The following is a 14,589-nucleotide window of genomic DNA, read 5'->3' on the forward strand; positions in this document are numbered from 1 at the left end:
GGATATATCAACACAAGCAATGATTTTTGTGGTCATAAAATATCTTGATGGTTTTGATGTTTTTGATTAAGGCCTTCGGTATTTCACAATGTTTTGTCTCCATACAGTCAAGGGCACTTTCTTCTGGTTCCCAAACCTTTTCTTCAATGGAATTTATTTTTGTCCAAGCAGATTAGAGACTTCCTTCCCTTTAACATTGAGTTGGATAAATGTCACTGATTACCAATCTGTGATATTTATTGGATAACATATGGAAGTGTTTGGAGATTCTGCAAAGCATTAAAGTTTGATATTTCTTTCTAATTGCCTGAATCTGATACTGAAACTTTAACATTGAGTTGGCTCACGTAACTTCTCCATGCACATTGTTCTTGTTATTATTGATAACTTATAGTTTGCTTCCTCAGGAATTCAGATGTATTGAGGGCTAGCATTGATATAATTGATGGACATAATAGAATCAATCCTCAATATTCCGGTTCAAGATCCACCGGAGGAAGACTTCTCTTCTGCTGATTTGAGCTGGAGAAAGTTTGGAACTGCTGAGCATCATGATGATGTGGCCCTTATTCCTTATGACCGAGTTGATGCATTTATAATTGGAGAATGTTCTAACGTGGAATGCCCGACTAGGTTTCACATTGAGAGAGGAAGAAAGAGGTCAAAAGGCAGCCTAAAGACATACAAGAGTGATGAGTATCTGGAGTATAGACTGTAAGTCTTCTATCTCATGTTTCTGACTTTCAATTCCTTTTTAACAATTTTTTGTTGGGTCTCTGCAAATTGGAGGCACCATGTTGTATCGTTGTTGCTAATATCACATCTTTGAAGGTCTTTGTATTGACAAATGTGGTGCAATTGGTCTCATCTAACTTGACATTAAATTTTTTTTTTTTGAATAAGGTAAAGTAAATTTTTATTAGAACAGAACCAAATTACAGAATACAAGAGGCCTCTATAAACAGCAGTTCCAGGGGCCAGGAAACCAGAAATTCATTACAACTTAAAAAACTGCCAGCAATCAGCTGGGCTCCAAATATCCTTGGTTGAACCCCTAATGCAACGGCATTCCAAGAGATTAACTTTCCAAAAGTACAGGACAACAGTTGATCCACTGCACAGTGCCTTTTTCTGGAAGATTCTTCTGTTTCTTTCAGCCCAAATGGTGCTGATTACTGCCACAGGAATTGAGACCCACACCCTTTTTCCTAACTTGGATAGGCCTTTCTAGTCCCAGCACCGCAAAAGATCCAGAACAGTCACAGACATAACCCAAGAAAGATGCCAAGAGGAGATGAAGTTGTTCCAGATTTTAGTGGAGATAGGACAGTGCAGAAACAGATGATTGCTGTCTTCATCCCCTTGATTACAGAACACACAAGACAAATCCTGAAGCTGTTTACCTCTCCTCTCCAGATTCTTCTTGGTGAGACACTTATTCAAAGCCACAGCCCAGAGCAAACCAAGTGACAGAAAATAGATCATCTTTACTCCAAGTCCAAACCCAGGAGTTTTCTTCTGACAAATTCAGGGACTGGTTGAACAACAACTTCAGCAGCTCTGACACTTGATCTAGTTCCCAATCCTGGAAATGCCATATGAAAGAGGGGCCCCATAGGCATGTGTTATCTCTAACCTTACAGCAGTCAGCAACCAAGACTTGGTTATCTGCAATTTGGAACAGCTGAGGGAAGTCAGGGAACATCTCTGCAAGAGGTCTGTTAATACACTACACATATCCTTCTAGAAGCTAACCCTATGACCATTCCCCAACTTTACAGAAAGACCACTACTCATTAGAGGGAAGACCTCCATGATTTTCTTCCAAATAGAGCACCTTAGAGAGATCACAGAATTGGTAGTTACCCAATCCCTGTCTGAGTTATATTTGGCTGCAACTAATTTCCTCCACCAGCTTCCTCTTTCTCTGCCAAATTTCCAGATCCATTTCCCCAAAAGAGCCTTGTTGAAAACCTTCATTTTTCTGACCCCCAGACCAACTTTGTGTTTCGGGGCACAAACTTGATCCCAGCTGACCAAGTGCATCTTCTTCTCTTCTTCCCACCCTTTTGATAGGAAGTCCTTCTGCAAATTTTCCATTCTTTGGGCCACTTTCCCTGGCATTGGGAAGAGTGACAGAAAGTAGGAAGGCAGATTAGATGAAGAACTCTTAAGGAGAGTAATTCTTCCACCCAGAGGGGGCTAAATTTAAGAAGAATTTAAGAAGAATTACAAAGCAAGGGGGCTAAACAATCTTAGCTCCCTAAAACAGTCTATGAGCAGCAAATACAATTACAATAAAGCCCAAAACAAAGAGTTTCTATTAACCCATTGCCTGGCTAAACCATCTGCAGTGAGTTTGCACTTCTCTTAACCCATTTGTACTGAATTTCAACATCCTTAGCCAGCCACTTAAATTTTCGTTTTTCATTGCTCTACTTCCATATCCTTGAGTTATCTTCTTTTAACCAGTTCACCACCACTTCAGAATCTCCTTCAATAATCAGCTTTCTAATTTGCATCTCCTTGGCTCTTCGAACCCCTTTAATGGCTGCAAAAATCTCAGCCCTCAAGGAATCCCCTTCCCCAATTGGTCCTGAAAACATAGCTAACAGATTTCCATGTTCATCTCTTATTGCTCCCCCTATTGCAGATGGACCCGGATTTCCCATACTTCTATCAAAATTTAGTTTAAGAAAGCCATTAGATGGGGGACTCCAGCAAGAGAGTTATGTCTTCTTAGCTGAGGCTAATTCAGCAATTTCCTTCCAGTTTTTTACCGTCTCATCTACTGAGAAGTCTGCAAACAAGGCCAAAGTTTTCAGCCAATGTATCTGTTATGGGCCCGGGCATAGGATCTCGTCACGGGTCGGTCCACGGGGAGAACCTCTAGTTTCCCCTTGCCCCTCCCTTTGCATGCAGACCCTATCGTGGCAACCTAAGGGGTGATTTGTCCAAGACACCCTAACTCTTCTTTACTCTTCTCTTTGACTGAAATTTTGGATCCCTTTATTCCCTAATAGTGGCTCCTTAAATAGGAGATTACAAGAGTCCTGTTCTTAGGGAGACCTCCAGCTTTATCTTGATAAGATAAGACTGATAAGATAAGATAAATCTCTCTTAATCCTAATCTAATAAGATAAGTCTCTCTTAATCCTAATCTGATTAGATAAGGCAACCTAATAAGATAAGATAATCTAATCTACTAACTTAATAAAATAAGATAAGAATAACAAGATAGTCTAATCTAATCTGCCGAATGGATAAGACTTGCTGCCAAATTGGATAGGATGAGAACACTGGATCATTGCTGCTGCTGCTCCCAATACGCGTCCACATCAGTATCACCCTAACATGGATTACTTCCAATTTTACTTCCAAGGTTCTCTCCTTTTCTGAAAATATCCTTGAGTTCCTCTCCTCCCAAATAGTCCAGCATATACATTCATCTTGATTGGAAATTTAAATCTTGAAAAATTTACTCTATACCAGGTTGTAATTTGTTGAAAAGGGAATCTCTGTAGTGTGGTGTGGAATCTGTTGTTACATTACGGTGTACTTGTTTCAATGTTGTTCACTTTGTGAACAGTTTGAGTTGATTAATGATTTTTTTGTTATTTATCAAAAAAAAAAAAAAGCTTGGATGTTTGAAGAAGTAGTTTAGCCGTATGATTTATGGAGCCACCAATTTGACTTCAACTTCAACATGAGAATGGAAAATTAGGACACAATTCTTTCTTTATATAAAATCAAGACATGATGATGAGTTAGAGTCACATAGTTACAAACAAGTGATTGACTGCAATGATTCCTTGACTTTTCAATCTCTCTCTCTCTCTCTTTCTCTCTCTCTCTCTCTCTCAAGTCTTTCAAAATAAAACAATAATATTTCATGGCAAACATCTTAACTTATTAAAGATCGCTTAGAAAAAGTCATGACCTCTCGTTTTTTGAGTAACATCTAGCCTATCTTACCCCGCGCTATAAAATGTGGGGAAGTGATGACTAGTCACTTTGGCTGCTCTAGTCAAATGCCTAGGTGCTGATTAGTCAAAAGGAAAGATATGGTCTAAACTGTGCACAGCTTCTTGTTGTACACTTGTACATGAGAATATCTTTTTATAAAGCAGGGCTGGGGGGTACAGGACTGCTTGGGCAGTGTTTTGTAGATCCCTGTGTACATCTTCTTGTTGTACATTTTTTTTGTTCTCTTTTATCTCTTTTAATGACATCATATTTTACCCGTTTCAAAAAAAAAAAAAAGATATGGTCTGAACTTAAGCACTCCCCTGTTGTCTGGGCACCTTGGCGCCTTGAAAACTATGCATTATATGCAGTTCTCTACTAGGTATTACAGAAGGAATTTATAGTGGTAACAATTGTTCTACTTTGTTGTGGTCATTCCTGAACATTTTGAGAGAAAAGGGTAAAGTGTTGCATTAATCAAAACTCAAAACATTGAAAAGTTTTAATGTATTAGTGTTGAGTGTAATAAAAACTCAAAAAATGTACAAAGCCTTGCTCAATAAGGCACTATGGTCATTCCTGAACATGGAGATCCCACTTTCACTAACCTTGCCATTAAACAATAGATAGAACACACAAGAACTTAATAGTCAGCATGAGAGGTCAACTATTTGATAGTCTTTTGATACAAGTGATTGTCATCTTATTTTTATACAAGACATACCAATTAAGCTCAACCTTTTTTTTGATCAGTAACAGTCAAAACTTTATTAATAAATAAATATACAGAAGATACAGATTCACAACATAAGGGATGTAGATCGCCAGCTTTGTTTGCTACTCTCTTGGGAATCAAATATCAAGGAACTTCAGGAACCATGGGATTTCAAAAAATCACAAGGGGGTTGACTGTTTTAGTATTTTCAGGGATACTAGGCTGTTAATACTTGAATAGAGCCGAGTTGGTACTTTTATGGGGACCAAGTTGAAATATGCCATGGGTTATGACCAAGAGAAAGAAATAGGAAAAGAAAATTAAGGAAAAAAAGAAAAAAAGAAAAAAAGAAAAGAAAGAAAAGAAAGAAAAGAAAGAAAAGAAAGAAAAAGAAAGCAAAAAAGAGAGAGAGAGAATGGACAATTTAAAAATTGTTTCTTGGAATATTAGGGGTTTAAACTCAGGGCGCCGAAGGGTGGTAGCGGGGGGCTTTTTGAAAGAAGTGGAAGCCTTCAGTCTTGTGTATTCAGGAAACAAAGATGGAGGCGATGTCCAATGAGGTGGTACGATCTTTGTGGGGCGATCTGGACTGTGAGTGGAAGGCAATTCCTGCAGTGGGCACAACTGGGGGTCTGTTAATTGTTTGGAATCCTTGTTCTCACTCGATTCAGGGGGTGGTGAAGGGCTTGTTCTCAGTGTCTTTGCTGTTCCAATCCTTTGAATGTAATTTCAAATGGGTTATGACCGGGGTGTATGGGCCAACAGAGGATAGAAGTAGAGGGGACCTGTGGGCTTAGTTAGACGGGATAAGAGAGAGGTAGGATTTCCCTTGGGTAATTAGGGGGGGGGTTAATACAGTCAGATTTTCCTTGGAGAAGAGGGGTGGTAATAATAGATGTAGGGGTAGACAAGGCTTCTCACAGTTTCTGAGAAGATGGGAGCTAGTGGATTTACCTTTATTGGGGGGCAAGGTATACCTGGACAAACAATCAGGAAGATCCAGTATTAGAGAAGTTGGACAGATTTATAATTTTCACCGACTGGGAGGATAGCTTCCCTAATCTATCCCAAGAAGCATTGCCCCGCCCTCTCTCAGATCACTCACCAATTCTGTTGGACTGTAAAGGTTTAGTCACCTTAAGAAATCCACCTTTCATATTTGAACAGTTGTGGCTGGAAGAGGAAGGCTTCATGGATCAGATTAGAAGGTGGTGGGAGGAACACAGTAACTGGAACAGCAGGTCATGTTTTCTGTAAGAAACTTTCCTATGTAAAGTCTGAATTGAAACGACGGAAGAGGCAGGTCTTTAAAGGGGTAGAAAAGGAGAAAACAGGATTTCCGAAAGGAAATAGTGGAGGTGGATCGGGTGGAGGAAGAGAGGAGTGTTTCGGAGGAGAGATAGAAGAGGGCAAGGGCAAAATTAGACTATGACAAATTATGTTTCCAAGAATAAATTAAGTGGAGACAACACTCCAGATGTTTGTGGTTAAAACAGGGGGGATAAAAACACAGCTTTCTTCCATAAAATATAAAACAGCAGAAGGAGAACTAATACTACTAAGAGGCTGGAGGAAGGGGGGGGGGGAGGTGATCGAAGGGGAAGAAAGGATCAGACAAACAGAAACTAATTATTTAAAAAATCTCTATAGAGAAAGGTGGAGAAGAAGATTGAAGCTGGATGGGCTGCCTTTCAAGAGGCTCTCTCAGCTCGAGGTCAGCCAACTGGAAGCAGATTTCTCAGAAGAGGAAGTAAGAGCCGCAATTGAGGAAATGGAAGGTGAAAAAGCACCAGAGCCAGATGGATTCACAATGGAATTTTTTAAAAGAAGTTGGAGTTTCATAAGAGAGGACTTAATGAAAGTTTTTCAGTAGTTCCATCAGAATAGTGCATTTGAAAGAAGCCTAAACTCTACTACTTTGGCTTTAATTCCCAAGAAGAAAGGTGCGGTGGGTTTGAAAGATTTCAGACCAATATGCCTTGTTAGCAGCATCTATAAGGTGGTGGCAAAGGTGTTAGAGAGGGGTGATGGAAAAACTAATATCAGAATCTCAGGGAGCTTTTGTAGATGGGAGGCAAATTATCGATATGTTCTAGTGGCAAATGAACTCATTGACTCCAAAAGAAGAAGGGGGGGGGTTGCTCAAAGTGGACTTGGAAAAGGCGTACGATCATGTAAATTGGGAGTCTTTTGGATTACATGCTTCAAAGGTTCAATTTTGGGAGGAGGTGGACGGATTGGATAAAGGTGTGTGTAACAACAGCTAGCTTCTCTATCTTGGTAAACGGTGTTTCAGTAGGCAGGTTTCAGAGCTCAAGGGGCCTAAGGCAAGGTGACCTCCTCTCTCCCTTGCTGTTTATTTGTGTATCGGAAGCGTTAAGTATGATGGTGAATAAGACAGTGGAAGGAGGATTAATTGAGGGCTTCAAGGTGGGTCAATAAGTCGAGGTAGCACTGCTGCAGTTTGCTGATGATACTCTTATTCTTTGTCATCGCAATAGAAGATCAAGTGGAAAAAATCAGAATGATTTTAACTTTGTTTGAAGTGGTCTCTGGCCTGAAAGTCAATATGTGTAAAAGTGAGCTAATGGCAGTGGGGACTGGTGCAAATTTGGAAGTGTTGGCAGATATTGTAGGCTGCAAAGTTGCAAAGTTGCCATCAAAATATTGGGGATGCCACTTGGGGAAAAATGCATTTCAAAGAAGATTTGGGACCCAGTGATGGAAAGAATGGACAAGGAAACTTGCCTCTTGGAAATCGAGGTATCTATCAGAGGGAGGGAAACTTACATTATTAAAATGTGTTTTGTCTTCTCTTCCTACCTACTTATTGTCTCTTTTCCATATTCCAGCTAGTGCAGCTAAGATGCTGGAGAGGACAACGGGAGATTTTCTTTGGCAGGGATGGAAGGATGAGGTGAAACTTTATTTAGTCAGCTGGAGCAAAGCTTGTAAGCCAAGAAAGGCGGGAGGTCTGGGTTTAAGGAATGGGAGAAAGTTCAACCTGGCTTGTCTAGGGAAATGGTATTAGGGGTGGAATGAACAGACCACAAGTCAATGGAGAAAAGTAATAGAGGCTAAGTATGGCTCAAGGAACACAAATTGGGACCCAGGGGAATCAAATTTGTCTTATGGATGTGCGGTCTGGAAGGGTATTCAGAAGTCACAGAAGGATTTCAGACAAAGTTTAAGAATGGAAGTAGGAGACGGTTCTAGAGTCAGTTTCTGGAAGGAGGTCTGGTGTAGGGTTAGCCCTCTTAAGGACAGATTCCCAACCCTCTTCAATATTGCTAACAACAAGGAGTGTTTGGTGTCAGAGGTGTTTTCTCAGGTTGGAGGGGCAGCTGTGTGGTATCCCAGTTTTAGAAGGAACCTGAATGATTGGGAAGTGGAGCAATGGGAGGAGCTGATGCAGATGCTGTGTGAGGTAAGGGTGGATAATACAAGGGGGGACAGGAGGATTTGGGCAAAGGAGAAATCAGGTAGGTTCTCAGTCAAATCTGTTTACAGCAGCCTTTGCAGGGAGGAGGAAGATAATTTTCCTGAAGACCTGGTATGGAGAACAGTGGCTCCTTTAAAAGTCTCCTTTTGTCTATAGGTGACAGCTTTAGGGAAGTGCTTAACAGCTGATAATTTGTCAGAGGTTGGTAGTAGAACCAAGCAGATGTGTTCTATGTGGCAGCAATTCTGAAAAGTTGGAGCATCTCTTCCTGCACTGCAGATTCAGTTGGGTGATTCGGATGAAAATGCTAGAGGTTTTTGGAGTTCAGTCCTGCCTCCCAAGAAATGTATTGGATCTGTTACGAGGCTGGGGTCTTAGGGGTCTGTCGAGAAGAGGTAAGATTGTATGGAAGGTGTTGCCAGCGGTGGTGGTGTGGTCAATTTGGTCAGAAAGAAATATGTGACTCTTTGAAAATCAGTTGAGATCAGAGGAGGAAGTCTTAAAGAGCATCTGGGGAAGGTTATATTCCTGGGTGGCAACTCACAAACCGTTCAAGAATTGCCCTTATGATTCTTTTTTGGAGTAATCTTTTTGTATGATGTTCCTTTTTGATTTTTTGAGTTGTTCATAGTGAGTGCCTTGCTCAGTGCCTCAATTGGCAAGGCTGTAGCCTGTATGTATTTTTTTCAGTCTTCTTTAATGAATTACTTTACCTTTTTTCTCAAAAAAAAAGGACCAAGGTCAGCTAGTTATGTAGTTGATTACATAGCTGGAGGTGGAGTAGGGAGGAAGGCTTTGTATAGTTTCCTGTAATTTTTGTTAAATCCATGTGTAGAGACTGGACATTTTGTCATCTTACAATATGATTGTTTTTCTTTTTCAAAGTTCTTTGGTCCTTCCCCTTGGGATGAACGATTGTACGGAATTTCTTATTTGATCTCTTTTTTTTTTATTTAATAAAATTTTTTAATCATTGATCTGAAAGAAGGAAAGGCCAAAATTTTCTGTTAAAGCTTCCTCCTAATCCTCTTTAAAAAAGAAAAAATAAATAAATATATAAAAAGAAGGAAAACTATTTTAACTTTGGAAAAGCCATAGATCTTGATAGATGGTGAATCTGCAAATGCCATTAGATGGGCTAGAGGGTTCTAGGTATACTAGGGATTATCCTTATGCCCAATGAGGTGTTTTTCTTTTGACATGATTGTATTTTGAAAGCATTCTCTAGGGATCAGAATGAACTTTTGATGGGCTAACTGGGTCAGGGGTTAGTTGTGATGGTATATAGATGGTTGGCATTGCCGTAGAATGTTTTATATAGCTTCGTGTTTATACATCTTTGGATGGATTCACATTCTTTTGTCTGATCATCTGATGTCCATTCTATAGACTGTTAAGATGTCAACCCAATCTGGTTAAGAAGAAGAGGGTCAGCCAACTGGCAGCTATGTCAGTTCCACTTTGTACATTTACTGCAAAGATCTTCCATTGGAAAGGGAACTTCTCAGTGAAAGAGGCAGTGGAAATTGAGACAGGAAGCTACTGCTTCTAGAATGCAAATTCATCCTTATCTTTTATTGGAGTATACTGTTATTAAAATGACACAAAAGGGTTCATGGATGAAGTAAGTGAAGAAACCTATGATAATCTTTTGAATCTGAAAAGTGGATGTGAGCACTAGTGTGCATTCATTCAAATGGTTGGTAAGGTCTCCTGATGGTTGTAGCGGAGGCTTGGGATCGAATCCCGCCTGCACTTGGGTTGGGGGATGGGTACCCCCCATTGTGTAGCCCTTCAAAAGAAATTAAAAAAAAAACAGCTTTAAGCATACGAACAAACTAGTGTGAAAACGGAAGTGTGCTAAAAGCATGATTTAAAATGAGTGTGCACACTAGCAACAAGCAATGGATTGAGTACTAGTGTTAATGCACAGCTTGCTTCTCTAGCAACATAACCTAATGCATTACGGTTCCCTGGCAGGTGCGTTCACTTGCTCTTAATCCATTCTATAAACAGTCTTATTTTAATTGTTTTTAATTTATTTTTTTTTTTAATTTCTCACTGCTTGAGAAGAAGTGAAAGGCACAAGTGCTTTGATTAACAGTTAACAATTTTATTAAAAAAATCCCCTTGATATCTCTTGGAAACCAATGCTTGAGATCACTGTGCATGTGTAAGCTGGCACACCAACTGAAAAGTCTGGATTGATCCAATAGGAATGCCATGTATACAGTATAGGATCAATGATTCAAAGGCTTTGACATATATGAAGGATTAAATTGCACCATAACCCTCATTGTCCTTATATTGTAAGAACAATGACATGTTAAACTTTTTTATCCTACATGGACCGAAAGAATAAATATCTATTTTGAAAAAGAAATTTATTTTACAGTTTTTATTTGTTTTTTCTTTGTGAAGCTATTGGTGCTCTTTTGGACCTGAGAATTATGGGGAAGGTGGGGGTATATTACCAAGCAGGAGATATCGACTCAATACCAGAAATCGTGCTGCTAGACCACAATCCATGAGGGGCTGTACTTGCCATTTTGTAGTCAAGCGCTTGTATGCTCGTCCATCTCTTGCACTCATAATATACAATGAGAGACGCCATGTAAACAAGTCTGGTTTTGTTTGTCATGGTCCACTAGATAGAGATGCTATTGGTCCTGGTGCTAAGAAAATCCCATATATCTGTAATGAGATCCAACAACAAACAATGTCAATGATTTATCTTGGCCTTCCTGAGGAGAATGTATTGCAGAAGCACATTGAAGGGGTTCAACGCTACTGTGGCTCAAATGCAAAAGTTACTACCCTTGCATCCCAGTATGTTCGCAAACTTGGGATGATTATAAAAAGGTCAACATATGAATTGGATCTGGATGATCAAGCTAGTATTCGCTTATGGGTTGAACGCAATAAGAAATCTGTATTCTTCTGTCAGGATTCTTCCGAAACAGATCCTTTCATTTTGGGGATTCAAACAGAATGGCAGTTGCAACAAATGATCCGTTTTGGATATCATGGTCTTATGGCATGTGATTCAACATTTGGCATAAAAAAACTCAAGGTAAGTATTTCTAGTACATAGTTAATTAGTTATAACCACAACAGAAAGTTAATGGACAGGATTTTTATGATATGTGGTGTTTTTGAATGACAGTATCCACTGTGTACACTACTTGTATTTGATTCAAGACAACATGCCCTTCCAGTTGCCTGGGTCATAACACGTACTGCTGCCAAGCAGGATGTGTCCAAGTGGATGAAATCTCTTTTGGATCGAGCACGCACCATTGATTCAGCTTGGAAGATCAATGGGTTTCTGATTGATGATGCAGCTGCAGAGGTTGATCCAATCAGGCAAGATGCTTTGATAAATATGAATATTTGTTTATTCTTCTGGCAATACAAAACCATCCATGTGTTTACCATTTGGATGTTACAGGGATATATTTTGCTGTCCTGTTCTCTTTTGCCTCTGGCGTGTTCGTAGATCATGGCTGAGGAACATTATCAAGAAGTGCAATAACATTGAAGTTCAGCGAGAGATTTTTAAACGTCTGGGAAAAATAGTGTATGCCATCTGGGGTGGGATGGATTCGGCGGATGCCATGGGGGAGTTTATCCAAGATTTTGTTGATCAAACTGCCTTCATGCAGTATTTCAAGGCCTGTTGGGTGCCTAAGATTGGTAATTAATTTATAACTACTTGTGTTGTTATTGGATGTACTTTTTTTTTCTAGATTCTCTCTTCTCGTTATACTCTATAATTTTTTGGACATTTTCATTGTACTTGTGCATAAAACATAAACTTTTACTTTCTTTTCTGATAGAAATGTGGCTTGCTACCATGAAAGCTTTTCCACTTGCAAGTCAAGAGGCATCTGGAGCCATAGAAGCATATCATGTTAAGCTGAAGCTGAAATTATATGATGATTCACATCTTGGTGCACTCCAACGGGTTGATTGGTTGGTGCACAAGCTGACAACTGAATTGCATTCAAGCTATTGGCTTGATAGATATGCAGATGAAAGTGATTCCTTTCAAAATGTTAAGGAAGAATATATTGCTTCTACATCTTGGCACCGAGCACTGCGAATTCCAGATGCTGCTGTTACCTTGGATGATAAAGAGCATCTCTTTGCAAAAGTTGTAAGCCAGAAGGACAGTAGCCAGTCACATCTAATATGGAATCCTGGATCAGAGTTCTCTTTTTGTGATTGTGAATGGTCAATGCAGGGAAACCTTTGCAAACATGTTATCAAGGTCAATATGATCTGTCAAAATTGCAAGAACTATCAACCTTCCATGTCATTTCAATCGTTCAGGGAGATCTTGCTCAATTTGTGGAAAAAACCAATTGATGATTCAATTGCGCTTGATCAGTCAATTGCCCGGACAAGCCAAATGCTTGACCAAATACAAAGGCTAGTTGAATTAAGCAATTCCAAAGACATTGGTAATTTAATAAACAATCTACCACTGAAGTGGGTGTCAAAGAAAGGTAGAACTGTATCTCGCAAACCAGCATCATCTTTGGCTATTTGTGCTAGGAATAATTCCAAGAATGCCGCTACCCTTAAAAAGAACCGCAAAAGGAAGAGGCTGTCTCGGTTCAGGTGATATCTTGAATATATGGAGAAAACGGCAGTAACAGGTATTTTTCTGCCTTTTTTCAAATTTCCGTTATTTGTTTATGTCTTGTCTTTTCAAGTATTTTTTTGAAACTTTCAGCTTTCTTGCTTGGGTATATATACATTTCTGTCACTTGCTCAATTTCCCCCATTCTGTACCTTTTGTAATCTTTCTTTTATTTACTTCATGTTTATGCATCACTTGGTGGTGTTGGGTAACTCTTGTAGATATTTTACATTTTTTATCTATCATGTCCCATTCAATTTTCAGCAATCCATAGCTTTTGTCATCCTTCTATTTTTTTACTTGTTTTGTTGATGCAATGAAGCTTAGTGATGTTAGTGAATTTGTGCCAGATTTTTCAACAATCCGTAGCTTTTTGTCATCCTTTTCTTTGTTTATTTGCGTAATTGATATATATGTATTTATATGGTACTTTCATTTGCACAGGATCTTTTTTCCAGTCTATGTGGACATGCCATTTCCCTGAATAACATGACTTAATCTTTGGTCATGGAACTTGGAAAGCATTAGTGATGTCCCTGATAGCATGGCCCTTTGTTTTTTACTGAGAAGAGGTGCATGTTTTAATGGTGTCCTGAGCCACATCTTTGGAAATTTGGAGGAAGAGCTCACCTACGTATCTAGATATAATAGTATTGTAGTAACTGTTTGGATGAAGAACCTTGATGATAACTTGAATGCCCCCACGAAATATGTGGTTGTGGTGTGGTTGTAATGAGTGTATAGAATGGCTCTGAACTGTGTCCTCTGAAGGGTTTACTTCAATTTTGATGAAGGATCCTTGGGCATTTTAAGGCCTGAATATGCTGAAGTTGCACCATTTATCAGCAAACTTCAGTTTCTTTTTCTCATTGTTCATGTTTTTTATTGTACCAGAGGCCAAATTTTGTCCCAAGCATGAACCGGAGATGTAATATGCCTATGTTTTGTTCTTATCATTTGACTAGTCTCTTTATTACATGCTGTACTTAATTTCAGAATATTAAAGTATGATGCTTCATATCATAACTAGTTGACAAGAAATTTTGGAAACTGGACATGTTACGCATAAGCACTGTCTTTGCCTTGTATGGTTTTTGAACTGTCGGTGATTGACCTGGATGGTTGGACCTTTCGGCCTAGAATCCATTCAGGCAATTGGTTCTGTTTCACCCCTGAACTTTTCCTTTGCCAAAAACTGTTGACTTGGTCAGTGACCTGCCGACTCAAACGGTTGAAGCATTGATTCATTTGACCCGGATAATGGTTTTGACTGTTTTTATATTTTAATTAATTTTTTTTTTTATTTTTTAAATTGCAATATGCCGTCCATTCAGACCGTATGATTGAACTGCTGACCCAAAAACCAGTGGCGAAAGCAGTTCCGGTTTGACCTGGTTTTTAAAACATTGTTGCTGAGATCGTTAACCGTGTTTACAGCTAACACAGAGCCTAGGGACTGTTTCCATCGAGTTCTATTTTTGTCATTTTGGTCAAAAGAATTGAGTGCAATTATTTTTTTACCCCACCCCTATGGTAATGTGTCATGCCCAGAACGTTTCTGACGGCCTAAGCTGGTGGCCAAGAAAGATATCACCTACCATTCCTATGTGCTTGATGACAAGAATTGTAAGTAAATAAAATTAAACGAACTATATTATAATCCGATTGGCCTCCATCATTGTTAAATGTATACTGATGGTAAGTTGAAAACCAGTAGAAGTTATTTATAGTGAACCAATCACCCCTTACAATTTAAGGCCATCGAATTGGTGACTAATATTGTATCATTGGGGTGGAGTTGACATCTTCGCCTCACAA

General features: G+C 39.2%; 1 protein-coding gene across 2 annotated transcripts in view; it reads left to right on the forward strand.

The window, feature by feature from the left end:
• The window catches only part of LOC148862988 (SWIM zinc finger family protein), a 35,204-nt gene extending 21,411 nt beyond the window's left edge, over positions 1–13,793 (forward strand). The window contains exons 3-8 of one of the 2 annotated variants that reach the window (XM_088974365.1): positions 408–714; positions 10,545–11,196; positions 11,290–11,489; positions 11,575–11,819; positions 11,963–12,787; positions 13,216–13,793. In XM_088974365.1, the coding sequence (XP_088830491.1) occupies positions 446–714; positions 10,545–11,196; positions 11,290–11,489; positions 11,575–11,819; positions 11,963–12,753 (2,157 nt within the window). In that variant the 5' untranslated portion in view covers positions 408–445 and the 3' untranslated portion in view covers positions 12,754–12,787; positions 13,216–13,793. The remainder of the gene's footprint in view (positions 1–407; positions 715–10,544; positions 11,197–11,289; positions 11,490–11,574; positions 11,820–11,962; positions 12,788–13,215) is intronic. The other variant, XM_088974366.1, reaches the window with a different exon arrangement.
• The last annotated feature ends 796 nt before the right edge of the window (positions 13,794–14,589 follow it).

Source organism: Nelumbo lutea, chromosome 3 (assembly GCF_056320005.1).
Source record: "Nelumbo lutea isolate HS-2025 chromosome 3, American lotus-T2T, whole genome shotgun sequence".
NCBI lineage: Eukaryota > Viridiplantae > Streptophyta > Magnoliopsida > Proteales > Nelumbonaceae > Nelumbo > Nelumbo lutea.